The sequence below is a fragment of the Pygocentrus nattereri genome, chromosome 18 (genome assembly GCF_015220715.1).
Source record: "Pygocentrus nattereri isolate fPygNat1 chromosome 18, fPygNat1.pri, whole genome shotgun sequence".
Lineage (NCBI taxonomy): Eukaryota > Metazoa > Chordata > Actinopteri > Characiformes > Serrasalmidae > Pygocentrus > Pygocentrus nattereri.
The window spans coordinates 22,852,030-22,874,150 of NC_051228.1; the positions used below are offsets into that span (position 1 = coordinate 22,852,030).

At 40.1% G+C, this 22,121-nt stretch overlaps 1 protein-coding gene across 1 annotated transcript; it reads right to left on the minus strand.

Moving 5' to 3' along the window:
• Nucleotides 1–624: 624 nt before the first annotated feature.
• Nucleotides 625–21,919, minus strand: LOC108433505 (chondroitin sulfate proteoglycan 4-like). Its single transcript, XM_017708124.2, has 10 exons — nucleotides 21,783–21,919; nucleotides 18,208–18,371; nucleotides 12,108–15,626; nucleotides 10,600–11,073; nucleotides 10,050–10,226; nucleotides 5,700–5,898; nucleotides 4,952–5,083; nucleotides 4,602–4,783; nucleotides 3,100–3,277; nucleotides 625–2,867 (listed from the first exon to the last, which is right to left on the minus strand). Exons 1-10 carry the CDS (start codon nucleotides 21,865–21,867, stop codon nucleotides 766–768), a joined length of 7,212 nt encoding a protein of 2,403 aa, XP_017563613.1. The 5' UTR covers nucleotides 21,868–21,919; the 3' UTR covers nucleotides 625–765.
• Between the last annotated feature and the right edge of the window lie 202 nt (nucleotides 21,920–22,121).

Here is a 22,121-nt window from a genome sequence, read left to right on the forward strand (position 1 = left end):
GTTGATTTCACTCAGAGTTAATGGGAAAAAAGCCTATAAACTGAAATTAGTGAACTTCAGGGCACAGCTCAACTGCACGGACTGAATCAAACATATGTTACTAATTTAAACTGAACTGAGTTAATTTAGTAACATACAATTGAATCCATCAGTCACATTTGTACAGTGTTTTCAACTAAAGATCTGGCTTCTTTTAAATATAAGGCAACAAGGTACTGCGAAACACATCAGACCAAAATAAATATATGACTAAGTACAGTGTAAGAGAATTTTAAAAAAAGATGCGAAGATGTAATCTTAACCACAGCAGCAAATTATGGAAGTAGTGCTGGAGCACTGAGCTCCTCTATTTGCTGACTTTTGTGAAATAATACCTTAAAACAGTACCGATCTAAAGCACTGCCATTAAACATACTGAGTGATCATGAGATCATAACTTATTTTAGCAATAAAACGCAGCTGCTCAACACTAACAAACTTACTTTGCTCAAATACTTTGGGTGTAAGAGTAAAACTATTTGGCAATAAATAACTGCATTGGAAGAATGCCAAAAAAGGATCAAGGCCCGAAGTAAATGCCAGTTGAGTAACACTTTTGCTCACAGAGGAACACTGGAAACTTAGCAGGCCTCATTTTATTTTATTTTTTTTTCATATAAAATGTCTGCCTCTTTCCATAACAATGCAGAATATCAAGTTTTATATGTTGTATCATCTGTGTCTACTGAACCAGTCACAGTTGATTAAGTGGTCCGAAAGGTGGCATCAAACCCAGTACTGATTCTGCCTGAGGGTTGGTGTGGCAGGAGAGCACTGATGAGTACTAGCATGGTCCACAGGAGTCCAAGTACAGAGAAGCAGTGGAGAATCAGGGGGCGCCATTGCTGGTACCAAGGCAGCACTATGCATTGCCTCTAGAACAGGGTTTACAGGACACCTCGGAGTAAGTGGGGTCACCACGACAGAGGGGACAGTTAGGCTTCTCTCAGGCTGTCCCAGATAGGGACTATGTGGTATGATGTCCTCCCCAGAGTTCTCTGGTATATCAGGGATCATAGCAGGCTGGGCCCGCTTCTCTCTTCTGTGCCTGAAGACCAGGGTGAGAACAACCAGGATGACGATGAGAAGAAGGCAGGCCAAGAAGGGCAAGATGATCAACAGAGGGTCAGATGCAGGCCTTGGCAGAGACTCCACCCTGACCGGAGGGTTTCTGGGGGGTTCGTCGTGTTTGCCTAATGTGGACTTGGGTGCAGTAGAAATCGTGGACCTGCTTCGTGTGTGGTTCCCCCAGCGGTGCCTTGACCGGGTCTTTGGAGGGATCCTATGTGGTCTTGTTGTTGGATGAGTGTGCGATGGATGATTCATGGAGGACACAGCATCTGGCATTCTATCAACTGAAGGATTTCTGGTCGGCTGCACTGGAGTTTCTGCAATAATGTGTTTACCTGTCTTTGGGTCATATGGTAAGACCACATAAACAAACTCTCCTTTTGCAGGCTGGACATTTGTTGCCTTCAGGAGGAACACAAAGGAGTCATTAAGCACATTAGCTGTTACATTTTGCCTGACTGCTGTTGCATTGTCATATATAGCTGTGAAGTTGATGTGTTCCTCAATGGCTACCCTTCCTTGTTCAATGTCTGTAAAGGAGAATGATTGCACAGCCTGTGATGGACCACCCAAGCCATACGCTGCCTTCACTAGCTTGCCATGTTTTGGAGGGATGATGATTTCAAAAATCGGGTCACTGGCACTGATGGAAGCCAGCTCTGTGGCATCTAGAACATCCTTCCTTAGCTTCACTGGGACACCATCTGCGATCCGGACATGGTCTCCAAGGTGGATCAGTGGCTTGACTGTGATGTTAACCTCTTGATTAGTCAAGTTGCTCTCAGCAGTGAGAAGAGCCAACTCAAAGCTGTCCTGGGAGGATGACAAATCCGTCATGTGATAGGATACCTTCCCCAACCGAAGGTCATCCTGATCAAAGCATATGGCTACCTCATCCATAATCATGAGCCTACCATGACTCGGTGGTGATGTTACATGATATTTTATGGTCATGTTTTTCTTGTTGGTTACTGCAGCCAGATGCTGAAGTGTCAGGGTCACAGTAGTCTGCCCTTGCACAAGAGACAGTCCCGTGTTATTTACCACAGTGATGGTGACATTGTCAACTTCTAAATTGAAGAGCTTGTAGAGTGGATGGTGAAAGCCATCGGTTACGCTGAAGTAGAATATTCCTGAGGTGGGATGGCCGTCTTGAACAAAGTACACTTTTCCAGCGTTCACATCAGCTTGAGTGAAAGTGACTGTAGACTCATTTAAACTACCCTCCAAGGCAAGGAAGCCGTTTTTGGGCTTGCTGATTACAGTGTAGTGGATGTCCTCAGGTAGAGTGTCCAGGTCCTCCACTTGAAGGTTTTCAGGACCTAGGGCTACAGAGTCCCCTTTGACCACCCTCAAACCAGGGGCTTGGGTTTTGAAAAAGGGAGGCTGATCATTCACAGGTGTCACAGTGATGTTGAATGACTCAGACACCATAAGGTCTGTGTCTTGTGGTCGCTGAGTAGGTTTACCTTTGTGATTCAACCACACATCAAAGTGAAAGATGTCAGAAGTGGTCTCCGAGTCATCATGCACATATGTGATTCCATATTTGTTGAGGATGAACTGCGAGAAGTTGGGTTTCTCACGGGTTAGGTTCCGCTCGCCCACAACGATTGTACCATAGTGTGGTAATATGGTGACTCCATACCAGATTTCATAGGAGTGGCGCTCCTCTTCAGGCAGTTTTCCCAAAAGGTTTGAGGCATCCAGCTTTGACTTATCTATTGTAACTCGACTGCCTTCAGCCACAACAGCACCTGACATTACAAGCACACAAAGGAAGACAGTCATTCAGACTAAATCATAGTCGTTATCATGACCAGTGTTGATAAGCTCTTGTGTACACACTCCATTTTAAAGGGCAAGTCCTGTCAAAATATGAATGACACTGAATGGAATTTAACAGTTAGCTGAATAGTTCCTGTTTATTTTTTTAGCATTAAAGGCCAAGCCTTCTCATTATGTCTTCCCAGCAGTAAGAGTGCTTACCACTATTGGCAAGCAGCACAGTCCTGTGCTCTGGGCCTGTGTTGTCATAAGAGATGTAGATGGTGAAGGTGTGAGGTGGGAGAGATGCAGGGGGAGAAAATGCAGTGAAGATGAAGGAATCTGTCGCTGCCCATCCCACTGGTTCAGTGTGTTCATAAAGGATAATGCCAGCCTTCACCTGGCAACAGAACAAAGAGCGGCAAGATTATAATTTAAGACAGTAATTAGTAATTAATACATTTAAGAACAAATTCCAGTTGCCTTTTACATTGTGTGAAATACATCCAGTTTTCACAAAAAGAAAATATAATACAAAAATATCTGCATTTTGACATTATGCAGTTGTATGCTGTATAATGATTCTCCCAGTCAGATTACATACTTTTGTTAATTTTCTAAGTGAAAGTAAGTGTAAACATCCTCTATAGAGAACACACTTCCACAGTTTAATGCACAGTTACTTATTTGCTAAATTTAAAGTGTAATCCCCCATTTTTTTCAAACATTCTGGATAATAACTAATAATATAGTTTCATAACTAAGGTGTAAACAAAGTCATTTAGAGTGGTTAACCTACCAAAATCCAATTTCTTTACAGGGGTCATGGTTTCTACAACACAAATGTAGCCAATTTATTTACTGTCCAAACCCATCAGCGAACCTACATGTGTCTTCTGAGATTTTATATGTAATGTTGCTGATGGAAAAAAAACTGTGATAAATTAATTTTTTTTTGGAAGACTTTATTATGTCTTTATTGTCTTACGATACCCTGCATGTACCTCTCCACCATGGGTGTAATTAAAAATGATATTTTAGGACAAATCTCAAAACTGTTGTAAAAACAATTTATCAGGTGTCAATGTATTTGCAGTCATTGCATGCAGTAGGTTTTTGTGAGGTAGCTTCTAGGGCCATTGAGCACTTTAGATATCTTGTTCCTATTATCACAATTATGAAAAAATGTAAGTTTCTGTAGAAGGGCTTATTTCACATGAATTCACTCTGAACTATTTTGTTCAGAAATTCAGAAAAATCATTCAAATTCCCACTTAAAATATTGAAAAAAGTGGCCTGTGCAAAAGTTATGGGACATTTTATATTTCCCATAACCATTTTTCCATTCTGTTATGGTTTGGCAATATGGCAAAAAATATATTACAAAACTGAAAGATATGTTCATGATACACAATAAACATCACAATATTGAGACACGTAAACAAGTAGTGCCGTTTAAAACTGCCTTAAAAACTCTTAATGATTATTCAAGGTTCCCCATACTGTACTGCACTGAAACAGTAATGTTTTAATGAAGCACAGTTGCTCAGTGTTTTTAAGTATTGACAATATTCACAATACTCTATTTTTTATATTTTAAAAATGTTCTTTATTGAGGATGTGTTATCTGTTTACCACTTATATTAACAAACTGTAAATTGACAGTTGGGTGTACAGACAAATACAAATGTACGTCCAAATCAAACGTCTGATTTGAAACACACCATGTTCTGAGTGAATGTGGATATTTGCTTTGCTTCTGTGGAATTGTCCTCTTGTGTTCTGACCAGTCTGCCCAGTTTTGGTGGTGAGGTGACAGAGTAGATGATGGTGCGATTTCCATGAATGTCTTCATAGTCATTGGTGACAATAAGCAAGTCTTCTACGGAAATCAAGTTTGAGGAACCTGTAAAAAAGGAACTGGTCAGCTAATCTCTCACATTCTGCCTCCACCATTGCAACACATCTACTTTTGGAACAAGCTTGGAAGCAAAACCTAATATACCTTAGATATAATATTTTAAAAGCACAGGTAAACACAACATGTATTGCAACAAGGAACCAGCAAAATTACCTGGAAACACTCTTAGTTCACGGTTCCTCTCCAGACTGAGGACTAGAGACTTGGCAGTGATGCTGAAGATTTGCCGTGGGGCAAAGTTTACTCCATCATTGACCTGGAAGTGAAATCCACCAGACAAGGCTCCTATTGAGGAAAAACTCATATCACTAGTAGTTTGTATTCCAAAATTAAGTCATAAATCACCATTCATTGTCATTTTAGAGTAAGGGTTGGGCAGTATGATATTTTGTAGTTATCATGATCATTTATATTACAATATGCTTTTCCAAGCATATCATGGACATTAACAATACTTAAACACTGACTAACTACATTTATTTACAAAGAAAGCATAAGTAAGCCTGTTTCATTGGATTTAGTGCAGTGCAATTAGTAAAACATTGGGTAAAAATCATTTGTTATTGTACGTAGTTGTGCATTTTGCATGTTCCAACTTATTAAACCTCTGGAAAAATCTAAATGTGTGATGCATAGCATGTATTGTGAACATGTCTTGCAGGATTATGATATCATTTGTGCCATATCACCCACTCCTATTTCAGAGCTACAAAAAGGTAACTGCACTCCAAGCAAACCGGGGGGGTGGGGGGGGGGGGTATGGGGGGTTCTGGCTGTCAAATTCAAAGAGAGTACAGAATAAACTACATTTTGAACTAATTATAGGAAATGTGTCTTGAATCTCTACATCATTTGTTTACACTGTTTAAAAGTAAAGGTGCTGTTTGATGTCACTTCTCACCACTGTGTACGAACACCAGCCGTCCGTGTAGGATGTGTGCCTGGGTGAAGTTCAAGACAGGCCTGGAGGGGGCACTCTTCAGGGCCAGATGCCCATTGCTTGGGGGAGTGATGATAAACTCCACACTCTCGGGAGGTGAGTCATGGTCCTCAGCGCTCAGTTCTTCTGTGGTGATTTCAGTCATGGAGTCCACCCACACCTACAGTAATCAAATAAAATTTCATTTTGCACCACTTGAACCTGACACAGACAGTTGGGTGGAAAAGTCTGGAAAAATGTTTTTCTAAGTGGAAATAAGTTAAATCATTATTTACAAAGAGCACACTTCTGCACATTTAATGCATAATTACTGTTTATTTGCTGTTTTCAGCTTATTGAGGCTAAAAATAAAGTATAAAATGTGGCCTATGCAAAAGTAATTGCACACTTTATATTGTAGATTTTATGTTTTATTTTTTTCCCAAAATGTTAAACTCAGCATCTAAATTGTGAATAGAACTGTGCACTAAACTTTGTGGGAAAGTGCCATATATACTCCAGTTTGTTCCCTTATTTTCACTTAAAAATTAACAAAATACGTCAGTTGACCAGGAGTGTTCAAGCTTTTGCATCTTGTTAATGTCCAAAGAAAAACATTTATGTCGAAAATAGTAACTTTACAGGAGAACACAAAAACGTTCTTTACTGTAAATCAGTTTAAACATTTCCAACTGATTTTGTAGCATTTCTGTTGGTCCATTCATCATAAAATATTCACATATTGTAAAAGACAGTTGCCATGTAAAAATCAATACAAATGGAGATAATTTTTACAGTGACAATATGATCATATGAACAATTACACAAAGGAAAACACTCAAAACATTAACAGACACCTAAAATGTTGTCAGTACAAGATGGTCCAATATGATCCATCAAATAAGTAAAGTAACCAAGGTAAAAATCTCATTTAACAGTGCAGGAGATTTGATTAGGTCACTAAACCTGTGTGCTGTGCAAATCACTGCAGTATTGAGCGTATATGGTGTGTCTTGAGCCACCTGTTGGACAAACTGAGCATTTCATTTCTAAACAATAATTCAACTAATCAAATTGTTTATCTGTGTCCATCATTAAATAGTGATCTATATATGATAGGGCACATACACTCGCAGGCCACTTGATTAGGTACCTGTTCAATTGCTTGTTAACACAAATAGCTAATCAGCCAATCACATGGCTGCAACTCAATGCATTTAGGCATGTAGAGGTGGTCAAGACAACCTGCTGAAGTGCAAACCGAGCATCAGAACGGGGAAGAAAGGTGATTTAAGTGACTTTGAACATGGCATGGTTGTTGGTGCCAGACGGGCTGGTCTGAGTATTTCAGAAACTGCTGATCTACTGGGATTTTCACACACAGCCATCTCTAGGGTTTACAGAGAATGGTCAGAAAAAGAGGAAATATCCAGTGAGCGGTCAGTTGTGTGGATGAAAATGGCTTGTTGATGTGAGAGGTCAGAGGAGAATGGGCAGACTGGTTCGAGATGATAGAAAGGCAACAATAACTCAAATAACCACTTGTTAGAACCAAGGAATGCAGAATACCATCTCTGAACGCACAACACGCCGAACCTTGAAGAAGATGGGCTACAGCAGCAGAAGACCACACCGGGTGCCACTCCTATGAACTAAGAACAGGAAACAGACTACAATTCGCACGGGCTCACTGAAATTAGGCAATAGAAGATTGGAAAAATGTTGCCTGGTCTGATGAGTCTCGATTTCAGCTGCAACATTCAGGTGGTCGGGTCAGAATTTGGCGTAAACAACATGAGAGCATGGATCCATCCTGCATTGTGTCACTGGTTCAGGCTGGTGGTGGAGGTGTAATGGTGTGGGGGATAGTTTCTTGACACACTTTGGGGCTCTGAAGAATGTTTGAAACACCTTTTTGAAAGTATGCCAAGAAGAATTAAGGCAGTTCTGAAGGCAAAAGGGGGTCCAACCTTTTACTAGCCTTTGCTAGGTGAGTGTATAAGTGATTGGATATACTCTAGAATATTTTCCACTGTGAAAAATATTAAAACAGTTCATATAATCACTACAACAGACGCAAGAACTTTCATACAGTACCTGCAACACATGGAACATGCATGCAGCGCATAAAAATAGGCTTCTTACTGAGGACTTCACTCAAAGGGGAATTTCTTTTCAAAATGTCTGCATAATTAAAAGGTTAATAAGCAAACAAAATAATTTAGTGTGGTTTGGGATCATTTCTAGTGAACTGCTCACAGTGAAAGTGATAGGAACCACACATCTGAATACGTTTCAAATTTGTTGTCTGATGCTTGGTATATTCTTTAAGATTCTATTTTTTAAAGTTTTGGTCTATAATGTATTAGGTTCTATTCATTCATAGTGGAGGAGTTCATAAAGGGTGTGGTGATAGGGACCAGACATCTAAAAAGTTTAATACCTCTAAACTACAAAATTATGAATATGCTACCTGATGTCTTAGAACATGTTTTGCAATACTTTTAAGACATTTTTGGCCTAAAACGAATGTTTATGTAGTTTATTTTACCATAATCTACATTACATCTAAAATACACATGTAGGTTTATCTGCAGGTTTTGGATAGTAATATAAAAGGGCCATATTTGTGACCCCTGATTCCTATGACCACCACTGAAAAGAAATGGGTAAGTTTCTTTACCAAAAAAAAAACATTTCACATCAAACCACTTCTCATCTTTCACATCTCATGTGGGTGGAGTTTCCTATTAACAGCACATCTCCATTCCCTCAAGTTTTCAAGTTAAAGCAATGTACACATTTTGAAAGATGCAGAGTCTCACTAAATCGTCAACAGTAAATATCACAACATCCAATATTTTAACTTCAAAATAAATAATGTCAACATGAACTCCAGCATTCTCACTGCTAAGGCACACAAACCAAAGAAAAGAGTGCACACTTCATGCAGTTATGACTTTTCATCACCTAAGTGCATCTGTATCATAACACTCCACACAAAGCCACACACACAGATGGGGCCTCTATTACAAACAAACCCAACCAATCTCAATGCGGGGGGATAAAGTGTGGAATGCAAAGAATGCAGACAGATAACCCAGACAAACCACACCTCAGCTGTGACACGTGCGTACATGACTAAATTGTATATGATCGCAGTCCAAAGAAAAATATTTTTTTCAATATTCAATTTTCTATTTTATCTGAGCACAAGTGTTACCTTTTCCATTGTGTGAAAATGTCATGATGAATGACCAACATAAATGCTCTAAAGTAGCTTGCAATAAAGTGTTTCTACATTAACTTACATTAAAAGTAACGAATATTCTGAATTCTTCTGAAAAGTTGCCATTTATGTAAAAAAAGAAAAAAGCCACAAAAATGGAGATAAAAGGTTTAGCGACGATATGTAGTTTATATATTGCACCATATACAGATGTACAGTACTGTGTAATAGTCTTGGCACCAAAACAAATTGTTTAAACCACTGGGTTAGACTGAATTAGGAGGCTAAAATATCACTGATTTACCTTGAGAACATTGTTCCGTATTGCCTTGGGTTGCTATCCATTCGATTTACATTTACAGAATGACTTCAATCTCATTACATAATGGGTCTAATTAATTCCATAGTTATGTAATGAATCATATTTACATTCTGTATTGATTTTTTTCCATTTTTGATGTAAAAAAGACAAAAAAACAGCACAAATGTAAAAGAAGGTTTTAAATTTACTTAACTTTTTCAAGGCAACTGGTTTTGCCTTGATTTCTTTAACTCCTTAAATGGCCAGGGCCCACCGGTGGACCCAAAGTGTTATTACAGACGTCAATAATCTAAGAATAGCTAAGTCAGTTTGCATCGAAGTCCGTGTAGTTACTGAATAATAAGCCTTGGTATGTAATAAACCTGGTAAGTAAAAAGGTAAGTAAAGTCTACTCATCTGATTTTACAGTGTACACAAAACCATGTCTTTTTATAAAGTTTAAATCATCATAAAATATCTCCTCTTCTTCTTACAAACACAAATGTGGTATGGATTGAAGGTCCACATTATCAACAGAATTTCTCAGAGAAATAATTAACATAAGAAAATGTAATTTATAAAACTAAAACATGCATTTGTGTTCATCAGTGATCACTACGACTTCTAGGGGTTATACTGAAACAGTTAACTTTCTAACCAGTGAATCCTGCTTTGTAGTACCTATTTGTTTCACAGTGGCAGAACATGAGCACAATCAATTCAGCCATGTGATAAATTCAGCACAGACTGCGCAGATAATTGATTGATGCAGTGATATCAGTTTTTTACATAGTCGGCTCACCCTCAGGATCCTGTTGACGACTATAACCGGAGGCTCGTCGTTTACAGGCGTCACAGTCACGTGTATGATGTGAGGCAGGCTCTGCTTGTGGAGATCTGTGTCATTCGCAACCAGCGTGAAATTATCTGCTGTTGTCTCGCTGCCATCATGGACATAGTAGATGAACTCATGTTCAACCTGTGCAGTAGATAAATAACCCTGTCATTAAAGGAATGAATGTGTTTTATCAGTGTGTATGCATATAGAGCGCAGTGCAAAAGTCTGAAAACTGGGATTTTTTTCATTTAAGCCTGTATATAAAACAAAACAGTAAGTAATGAAAAATGTGAAAAAAGCAAAGTGGAACCATTTTCACTATTGGGGTCAGACTTTGGACCCTACGGTACAACACCATCTAAAATTTGGGAACTGATAGTCACATTTACAGAATGTGTATAATTATGATTATGATTTTGCCATAATTGAGCAGCCCTGGGTTGTCCCACACCATCTGGGCTTACGCTGTACTTTATACAGTAAAGAGAACATCGAAAACAAAGAAGAAGCTGACCTGCATCCTGGTGAAAGATGGAATAGGAACTCCAGGGATCCTCGAGTGCTCTATATGACCATGATGTGGACCCTCTATTACATGATACTGGAAATGGAGTCCTTTGAAGTGTCTGCTGGTGACCTTGATGACCTCTTGAGTTAGGGCCTTTGAAGATCCTTCTTTCAAGGTAACATTTGAAACTTCTAGCGGTATGTGCAAGGGGATAATCTCCACCGAGACTATGAGGTCACTGACTGTAAGAATCCCGTTGGTGACATCCACTGAGAAAGAGTCATTGGAGTGTCCATGTTTCACTTGCACATACTGAATGTGTCCTGTATTGATATCTACCTGCGAAAAGCTTTGAATGGGCTTTTCAAGTGTTCCTTGGTAGTGGTCCTCTCCCTCCACATAACGCCGGAGGAAGCCATATGAGGCAGGAGTCTTCATGGAATACACAATCTCATCTGGTGTGCTGTCCTCATGAACCACCTGGAGCAAAACAGACCACTCAATCATGAAAGGGGCATTCCAGCATAAGAGTAGAGTTTAACGTTATTTGTTGTGTTGTGTTGCATTCTGTTTACAGCATTGCAGTTGCATGCAGTTTTATGCTTACACAAACATATATATATGTATATAACTATATATGTATATATAGTCGTATATTGATTTGACAGACATGACTTTATATCGTTTTCATGTCATCTGTGGTCCCTTACTGTAACACCTATCATGCATTATATAAATACAATATATAACCTAACAAACCCCCTGAATATATCAAAATCATCATGGTGGGGGGGTCCCTGAAAATAAACATGATGTTATGTTGTCCATTAGGGAAAAAACAAATCCAAATTTAGGGAAAGGTCATTGTTTAGCTGCTTCACCCACAATCTGCAAACTTGTGTCTTTAATATTTGTAACTAACTACAGATGTAGTACTGGTCTGTCTCAGAGTGGTACTCTAGCAAATTGATTCACGTGGTTAATCCTTCAAAGCCTAGCAAGTGTAATTACACACATAATACCTCAGGAAAACTTTAAAATGTGCTGTAGCATCTGGACATTCGCCCAGTTTCCCAAAAGATTGTTGGAAAGAGTGAAATGTTATTCATTCCTCAAACTAAAAGAGATGTTTAAGATTTCAATTAACATGTGGAAGAGCACATTACCAATCTAGAATATCTGATGTTTTTGGAAGAAGAATTGTTAAACTAATCAGCACCGCTATGGCAATTGATTTAGCAGCCTGTCAACACTAGGGAAACCAGACAACACGGGACGCTCTGAATATCAGAGCTATTTCACACACTGGATATAGTAATAGTAACACTATTTTATTTTGACCAGAATATATACCAGAACTTCTTGTGTCCTAAGCATGCTAGACTCTGGGCTGTTCATTTAAATATTTACCTGTTTGGTGGCTAAAAGATAACTTTACTGACTGGCTTAAAAGAAAGGCTATTTTAACCCCTTTATGTTTAAAATATCATGATGGATAGTGATGTAATACAAACCTCAAGTTCCTTTTTGTGAATTTTAACTGGTTTTCCTTCTTCTACCAGTACAGAGTTGTTGTGTATGACTTGTGGAGGGCGCTGATGACTTTCAAGGTACACCTTCACTGACACAGTCACATCCAAACGCAGTCCATTTACTGTGGCAGTAAAGCTGAAAGCATCCATCATGTTCATGCTGTTATCATGATGATACGCGACATGGCCTGCCTTCACATCATACAGTGTAAAAGCATCACCCTCCACACCATCACAGAGTAGAGTTCCATAACTTGGGGGATGAAATATTTCAAAAAGCACATCCTCATCACTTCTGACGTCCACATTGGTGGTAATGCTGAAGTTAGCTGGTCTCAAAATGACCTCCTTGCCTTTTTGGACCAGTAGACCAGTGTTGTTGGCCACCTTCAAATATGGATCCTGGGCACTGACTTCCAGCAGTGTTGAGGTATAGTGCTTACCATCTGTTATGAAGAGAACAAAGCGACCAAAGCTGACCCCTCTGTGGACAAACAGCACTCTCTTTTCCTCAAGATCCCTCTGATGGAATTGGTAAAGCTTGTGCGATGTGTCATTTACCCAGACTAGCTCCCCCATGGGGATTCCCCGCCTGGTATAAAGTAGCTGCCCATTATCATAGTCTGAATCAGGGTCATGGTAACAGAGGTCCTCCAATGTCAGCAGCCTCTGACTATCACGGGCAACATGAAAAACTTTATCTATGACACGGACAGGCTTTTCGTCATTGACCAACTGGATGGAGATTTTGAAAGTACCCTCTGTGACTGTGACTTTGTCTTTCAGAGGTGACAAAGATGCACGGAACATGAATGCATCATGTGTGGTTTCACTATCATCGTGAACATACAAGATACTCTCCTCTATAATATCCTGGTTTGTGAACTCCACTATGTTGTCACTGCTGGTGGTGGAATTGGCATGGTTTATTCTCGCTAGTTTCCCATGTTGAGGGCTGCTTGTGACAAAGTAATGGACATCTCTGGAGCTAAGAGTCTCTGAGAAAAGCATATCCTTGGTTATGACCTTACTCTCCCCTTCCAAGACAGAAAGTCCATGGTTTCTCAAGACTATGCTATGAACATTTGCTTTGATGCTGATTCTGAAGTCATGTTTTCCAGAGTGGGAGTATTTTGAGTACACCTGGAAACTGAACATGTCCCTCATGTCTTCAAGTGCCTTCTCAAAAATCTTATACTGCAGTTTGTGATCTGTGATGTTCCTCTGGCTGAAAGTAGAATTCTTCTTGAGGACCTCATCATTGAACAGCAAGTCCCCTTTCCTTGGTAAAGTCAACAAACGTATATGAATGTCATCCTCAGACAGTTTTACACCTTTTGAGATTACCCGAAACTCCTGAGGTGTCAATATGACTGCACGGTCACTGTCTACCTCCATTTTACTTCTTGTGACTTTGTAATGAATCCACCGGACGCGTATCACAAAGACAACCTCATCTGTAGACAGTGAGCCAATTGTGACTTTGCATTTGATGCTGTCAGTAACATTACTCAACTGGCTTGCTTGAAATGTGCTGAGATACCTGAGTCGTTCCTTTTCCAGAAGTTTCTGCGTGAAGGTACTGGTCTGCTTCCATTCTCCACTAGAATGCAGGCGCTGCAGCTCACCATAAATTGGAGGCTCTATGACGTCAAACCGAATATCCATTGCTTGCATGGCTAAGTTCACTTGCACAGCCAGATGTTTATTAGTAATGTGGGTAGCTCCACCCTGGGTCACCTCCACACCTGTGTTATTCACAACTGTGTGCTGCAGTGTGACAGCCATGACCCTTAGCACAACAGTATTGCTTACTTTTTCCCCATCGCTTGCCCTGATGGCCATCCTAGAGTTCCTGATGCCTGTGTGAACATAACTCACCTTACCCAGCTCCAGATCCAAGTAGGAGAATGAATTCACAGCTTGTCCGGGGTTATCTTCAAGTTCTAGGAATCCAGCATCTGCAGTTAGGTTACCTAGTAGAGTCAAAATCAGTTCTGTGGAGTTAGTATCAGGGTCCATGGCCCTGAGCATGTTTGTGGTTAGACGCCGTTTGGAGTTCTCCAGGAGAACAAAGAGGTTACCTTCTGGCAGGCTGAGTTCTGGTGCATCATTAATAGGCTCGACAGTGATGTTGAACCTGTGCAAGCGGTTTCCCTTCAGATAACCAGGCACTTCTTTCTTGCTGCTGGTGAAGACAGAAAATATGAAGAAGTCCAGTGGATCCTCAGAGCCTCCGTGTACATACATGACCCTACCGTGCCAAAGGTCCAGCATACTGAAGGTATTTTGCTCTTGATCTGGGTCAACATCGAGCCTTAGCTGCCCATGGACTGGCTGCTCCTCAATACGGAACATGATCTGGGACTGACGGATACCAAGTTTGCGGAACTCTAGGTTCACCTTAATGTGCTTTGACTCGAGTGGCGCTCTTCCACCCTCCAGAACCTCCAAGTCTTGGAAAAATAAGAAGGTCTGGACCTTCTTTCTGTCCACTTCAAGTTGTTCAGTGGTGTCTGGCTGAACTGTCGCAGGACTTGAAGTGGTCACAGGTTCAACATGCCGCACTGGCTCACAACCTACAGACACATCATTGGTGACCACAGCATTGGGCAGACCCATGTTTTGGTCATTAACTCTAATATTTCTAAGACAGCCTTTAAAGGAGCCTCCACCTATACGTTTCCCTACTACAGAGAGCAAGCCATTCCTGCGGACCTCCGCACGAGTGCTTGTATCCACTCCTCCCAGGAAGAGGGGTCCACTGAGCTGGAGAGGCCTAGACTTGGCCCCAAAGCTAGAATTGAGGATCTCCTCACCTACAGTTAAGTGGAGGGACCTAGGGGCCAGATAAAGCCGCACCGAGTGCCAGCCTCCTTCATTTACTGCTGCTGTAGCACGCAATGCGGTCTTACTTCCACCTATTCTAACAACCACAACAAGGTGTCTGTCTCGTATCTCCAGGGCCACGTAGTCCCCTTGCCCCGCTGAGCTGTACAAAAGGAGTCCTTCTTCAGCTGATGTGTAAAGCTCACATTCAAACACCCCTTCCTGTGGAACCTCCCACACAGGCAGAGACATGTAGGCCTTGGAACTAAAGAAACTGATGGAGTCATTTACACTGGCAGAAAACTGTGGGCTACAGCCTAATGACACCTCATGGACCATTTTGAAGCCAGAATAAGGCCTTAAGGATGAGAGAAGATTGTGTTCATTAAAGAGCACTTCATCCATGCAACCTCGAAATCCCACAGGGCACATGTCTTCGAAGAGGTAGAGCTTATCCAAACTTCCAAGACCACCTACATAGAGGCCTTCTTGGACACTGAGCTCCAAGTCAGGTGCTGGCATCCTTAGACTGCCATGGGAGTTTTTATCCACAGTCAGGGTGACATTGTGCTCATTGTGATAAAGCTCTAAAGTATGCCACATCAGGTCGTTCAAAGGTGTCCCTTTCTCTGACCGAAGGGTGCGCTCCCCTGATCCAAGCTCAATCCGCACCTGTGAGGAAGATAATGTTTTTAATACAATGGACATCTATTGCACAAACTGAACTGAGAGTGTGAAGTATTATGTCACAACCTGAACTAAGCAGGTGCTTGTGGTCCCAAAAACTTTATGTTTTTGTGTCATACTTATTGTGGTAAAATCTATTAAATTCATTGTGCTAGGAATCAAATTGTCAAACAAAGCAGTGTTTATTTTGAATAGACAATTTCAAGACTGCAATTTTCTTTTTTTGGAAAAGTATTCTTTGATAAAGTTTTAAATTATCATAATTTTAACAGTTTCTTTGCAGGCTTCAGCAGGTTTAATTCAAAATGTTTTTCGGTTGCCTTACCATCTGAGTTTTCCTTCATAGTGGTAGTGATAGGTACCAGGGGTTGCAATGAACATAAATATAGCCATTCCAAAATGACCAGTGAACATACATGTGTCTTCTGAGTTTGTAATGTAATGCTGATAGTGATAAAATAGTTTTAAATCTGAACAATAACATTTCTTTGGATATGTTTTTCCTTACTACGCCATACATGTACATATCCACCATGGATGGGATGTAAACAATATATTTGCAGCTAAAGGTTTATCACTTTCTGTGAGGGAGCTCGACATTAAGCACTAGACATTAAACTCTTCAGCTGCCTGGTTTCTATCACCACCACTGTAAAAAATCCTAAAGGTTTATATAAAAAAATTTGGAAAATTTGAATTCCCCTTTAACAATGCAGACAGAACCACAGAGGTTGTGATAGGGATGAAGATACTGGGGGGGTTGGGCAGGGTGCTGTGCCATATGTAATTAACCTATGTTCTGCTGCTGTCGAGAGATGTTTTGTCTTCATGGCCTCATTCACTACCATATCTCCTAATACACACAATGGTTTAGTCGCATTAGCATTCCCAAAGGTTATACATCCATATTTAATGCAACTGCTATCATTTTAGATTTAATTATTTTTATATCTTTTAACTTCAATCAAATATGTTTAACAAAATTAGTATTCCATTAAATGAGCACTTAAAATGCAAGAATTAAGCCTCAAACATCCCCTGCTACCCATCACTTTGTTGTTTTCCAAGATCAAATGATCCACGACTCAGCACTGGTCCAGATGGTGGGGAACCCCTGCATTACAGACTTGCCATAACTCTCCAGGGTTGCTTTACACAAAGAATCTAGCATCAGGTTTGAGTCATGATAACATTTGTTTGTCTCCTAAACAAATATTATTTTGTTAAACATTTTATGCAGCAGCCTAAATAAATACATCCAAGTTTACCAGTGTTTAAATTGTCCAAAAGTGTCCAACTACTATGCTTTAATTTAATCCCTTTAAAGAACAACAGTTCAGTTCCTGTTCTTCAAACCACAAATGGTAAAACCAACAGGTAAAATATCTACTATCAACAGCCTTAACAAAGAGAAAACATGAGACGACTTGTTTTCAAAATGATGTCAGCAGGGGTTCTGTCTATAAGAAGAACTTTTTGTCTGGAGGTAGCAAGAAATCACCTGTCTTTTGTTTTTACCGCCCCAGGGATATTGAAGATAATAACTGCTGGCGTGTTTACCAGACATCTGCTTTAGGAATTATCTAGCTAGGCTGCATAAAGAGAGATTTGTAGAGGGACTTCTTTTGGATCATTTAATTTAATTAAATGTATGCACTACTGCTGGGTCTTTCTTTATTACTATGCAGTCCCATGGAAGAAAGAAATTGCAGTTATATGCAATGTTAGGAGCACTCCTTCAGTCTGGATTGCATTACTTTTTCCAAAAAAATTGTAATTCCTTCTTCAACTGTTACAGTTTATGAAAGTCTGTGTCAGTGGTCAGTTCAAAACTGCAGAGGTTTATTTAAGCTTGCATATCAAAGTCTATCATCACCTTACATCTCACTGTTTATACATGTGCAAACTCTTTTTGCTTTAATCTAAAATATACAGAAGTCAGAGACCACTCTTCATTCAGAGACCACTCTGGCATGGTTGAATCCATTCTACAGAGTGGCTTATTTGTTTGATGTTTCCGTTTTCTTTTCTCAGTCAGGGCTTCTTGGCAGATACACATCCTTTCAGACCCACAGTGCTGAGTCTTCTCACAGTTGAAGGATGGACAGAAGCCCCTGTGGATGTTTTCAGATCTGAAGCAGCTTGATTTTCTCCTCTCTCAGAGATGAAAGCTGTCCTTTTTCCCTATGTGAGTGAATGATCCTATATCTAATCTTCTCAAAAATATCTTCTGAAAAGAGAATAGCTAGTACTTCTGACTGTATTCAATTTAATATATGATGGGTCTCTGAGTTTTACACAGTACTGTTTTTCAACCTAAAAAAGCAAATTGTATTGAAAGATACACTTCTGCTTTAAGAAAATTCATAGTTGATAATCTAAAAAAGAGTGACTTGTTTAGATTGAGGGACACCTTTAAAATCCCAGACTTAATACATACCAGTGCTTAAAATTCAGAAACTACAGGGACTAAGATATTCCTAGTTATAGAAGTGTGTAATAAAACGTTGGTCCCACAGGTGGGGTCCTGGTCATTTAAGGAGTTAATTAATGTGAAAGGATGCACCTGAATGCGTCCAGAGTGTAGCGCCACCCAGAGGAAGTCATTCTCCCCAGCAGCCAGGAAGAGCAGGCCATCTGGGCTAGAGGTCCGAAAGCGCACATGCAAGGAGTTTTTGTTAGATGACTCCACAGTTTTCAGCTGCACAAAACCATCTCCGTAGAAAGAGGCTGTAAAGTAAGCAGGATACTTCATCAGTAGATTGTGAGTGAATCCTCATCATCATGGTCTCCACGGACAATCCACACCACATCCACACCTGCACATATAGACTGACATCTTGTATCGTCTATCCATACACACACACACACACACACGTGTGTGTGCATGTGTGCGTGCATGCATGTGTGTGTATACATATATAAACAAGTTTTCTTTGGGTACTCTTTTGCCTTAAAACACCCTCTATGCACCTCTCTGCCCTGCATGTATTTTAAATATTAAGGTTTAGACCAAAATGCTATCATTGAAAAACAATATTCTAGGCATCCAGCAGCATATTCATAACCATTTCATATAGTAGATTTATGTAATGTGGCTTGTGAGGCATTAAATGCTTCAGACGTCTATCACCACCACTGTGAACAATTCTGACTCTGTAAGTTTCTCTAAAACACAGCATTTCACATCAAACCACTTTGAATGAGTTTTTTTTACATCGTAATGGTTCAATTAAGCAAACATTTCAGAAAATCAGTGGAAATCCACTTTAAGTCAGCGTCCTGCAGCTTTCAGGATGATGAAGATAACTGCTGTGCTCCACATGGCTACTTTCTGTCAGCATGGAAGATCAGACCGAGGTTAAGCATTGAGCACATCCCACACATTCCTTTCCTGTGCTAGAGGCCATGAAACTCTCTTGGACTTGAAACACCTCTACCTCTGTCTTGTACAGCTACTAAGCAGTGCTTATGGCAAAGGCCATAAAAGAGGATTAATACTATTTGTGATTTATACAGAATCATCACTTTCAAACACATTTGCCATGTTTTCATTGGGTATGAGACCACACAAATAAGCTAACATGAATATGTAATGCAAGTTCATCCTTTAATGCGCTTATAAATGTCTCATCACATCATATTTCTAAATACTTATACTTACATTATGAGAATCAGCCAGTCAGCCTAATCAACTCTCCAGCATCTGTTCCTCTTCCACTGCGCTGATGGCCTACAGCACTTCAGACAGACTAAGTGGTTCACCGTGCACAGCTCTTAATGTTTTATCTGAATTCAATTAATGTATGTTAATGCACTGAGTGCCTTTTAAAAGCACAACAGGGCACGCATTATTGTAGAGCAGTGTGTCAATGGTGCCAATCAGGATTAAATGCTATCTGTGGAAGAGGATAAGCTGGAAGATGAACCATCTGAATGAGCGTGTTGTGTTCTCACATCAGAGTCATGTGGTGTGGTTTGTTAATACGTTCTGAGAGACAAGCTGTAACATTATGATACATATTGCAATAGCTGACTAGGTTCCAATTGAAACATTTTGAAAAAAAAAACTGTTCTAGATATCCTCCCTTGAGAAACAGACATTGTGTGATTGATCTGTGTCATTAGTACCTACTAGCCTAAATACAAAGTCTGTTTCTGAGCTCTCTGGACATTGTCGGCGTCTATGTCATGGACGTTTTTCCATTTCAGACAAAATGAAAGCATCCCTTTAGACCCTCATTGACCTTTGTTTTGCATTTTATAAAGTAAAGCCAAAGATCTTGAGAGAAGATAAAGAAGACTTTACCATTGTGATGGCAAACCAGGTAGGAAAGGTGATATTTAAAGTGTAGAAAGTAGTCTGTTATATTGAACAACACCAGTAAAGTAACACCACTGACCAGACCACCACTGAGAGAATGAGCAAAATTTAGACATTTCTAAAATATTATCTACTACCACTTCAGTATCAAAGTCACACTGTATGTAGAAAATTATTAATAATTCATTCACGCTGTTATTTTGGCTCAATTCTCAGATCACTTAGTGGTGCATGAGTAACACCGCTGACAATTTTTAATATCTAAAAGAGATTTCATTCTCAGTGGGCTTCTCAGAGTTAACCTTTCTGACATCCAATCAACATGTGATTCAGAAAGACCTTTTTTGTTGTTTTATGACATTTCTGTAACAGCACTGACAAAAATGTTAACACAGGACAGACAATCATTTCAAAGCATTTTTTTACAATTTAAACTGAAAAACTAACATCAAAATGATTGTGTAACATAAAAATCTGCATCTGCTATGACCAAAAAATAAGAATTAGCATAGTATTTTGTCGGCTAATTTGGAGATAAAACAAGCAATATACAGACATCAAACTTCTTCTGATTATTCTTATTTTGAGCTCTTTTTCATAGCTTCAGAGTGGGCCAGCACCTCCCACCACAGTGGTAGTGGTCCAAACTTTTCCTCAGTATCACTTTTACACTGTAGTGAAAGCCTACAGTGTGTCTGCTGACACAGCCTTCAGTCTGGCTTCAAAGGGGTAAACAGCAGCATGAACGTGGACAGAGCGGATTATAATTAATCCAAAGCCAGACATGAGTGTATGTGACTTTGTACACCAAGGTGTTGATAATATGTCACACAACAGCCTATGGGTTTTGCATGGTATACCACCGCTCCTGCCTTCAGCTGTCACTGGGGTCACCTGGGGACCAGGAGCCACAACTGAGTGAAGAAATCTTATTTTGAAACGTCCTCAGCATCAGCAAAAGAACCGCCAAGTTAAACCCACTTTTTCCTGGACTTCAGCAGCATTCAGTGTCTCACTACTCATGAAAGTTTAAGGGGAATTCTTTAAATCTTCTGCATCTTTGTTATGGCAACAAAGTCATTCAGAGTGGTGGTTTGGTGTGAAGTGGTTAACTGTACTTACTAACCTTGATTTCTTTACAGTGGTAGTGATAGGAACCAGGGGTCACAATGTATACAACCAGTCAATCCTCTGAATTTTTAGATGTAATGCTTTCTATAATGGTAAAACAGTGGTGCCTAGATTTCTATAGACAATTCTTTAATTTACAATGGCCTGAGTGTGTCTCTCCACCATGAATGTGTTTAAAAAATATGTTTTAGTCCCAGATTTAATCTGATAACTCGTGTAAAACAATGTCTCAGACATCAGGCAGCGTCTTCAAAACCCTTTAATGCAATAACTTTCTGGAGCTTTTGGACATATTAACCCTGAAATCCATATCAACCATATCAACACTGAAAATGTCTCACCTGGTAAGTTTCTCAAAACTGGAGCGTTTCACAATAAAATTGGGTTTTTTTTACATCTTAATTATTGAATTGCACAAAATATTTGAAGAATCGGTGGGATTCTCCTTTAACGCCGCACGGTGCTGAATGAGTCCCCCTAAGGAGTCATCACTGTAAGGCTCAAATGTAATGTGTGGAGAACTCTGGTGAGCGTCTATGATGCGCTGTCCTGTCTGAAGTGCTAAACACTTTATGAAGACATGCATCACCACACTGCCCATAAAGCACTTAACGAGTGAATCGGGTCATCACCTGCTACAGACTACACCACAGGGGGCTTCTTCACTATGATCCACAATAACTCACCTCCGTGCCCCCGTCCTCTCAGCAAACACAGCAGCAAAAACAAGTTCCACAGCAGGCTCCTCGCGAGCGGAACGCAGTTCAGCATGTTTCATATCACGACGCTCGGGACCCGCAGGGAGCCGCTGTTTTGTGAAGGGCGTCTGTTTAGTCCAGCGCGCATTCTCAACTTTACACTTCACACTCACATCACTGTACCTGCGCGTCACGAGCAACACAGACGTCACGACGCAAAGTCAAGCCCCGCCTCCTGGACACAGCGCCGTGCCACACCACTGTTATGATTACTCTACGGATTGTTATTAACCAGATCAGAGAGTCACAGGTCTGTCTATCTGTCTA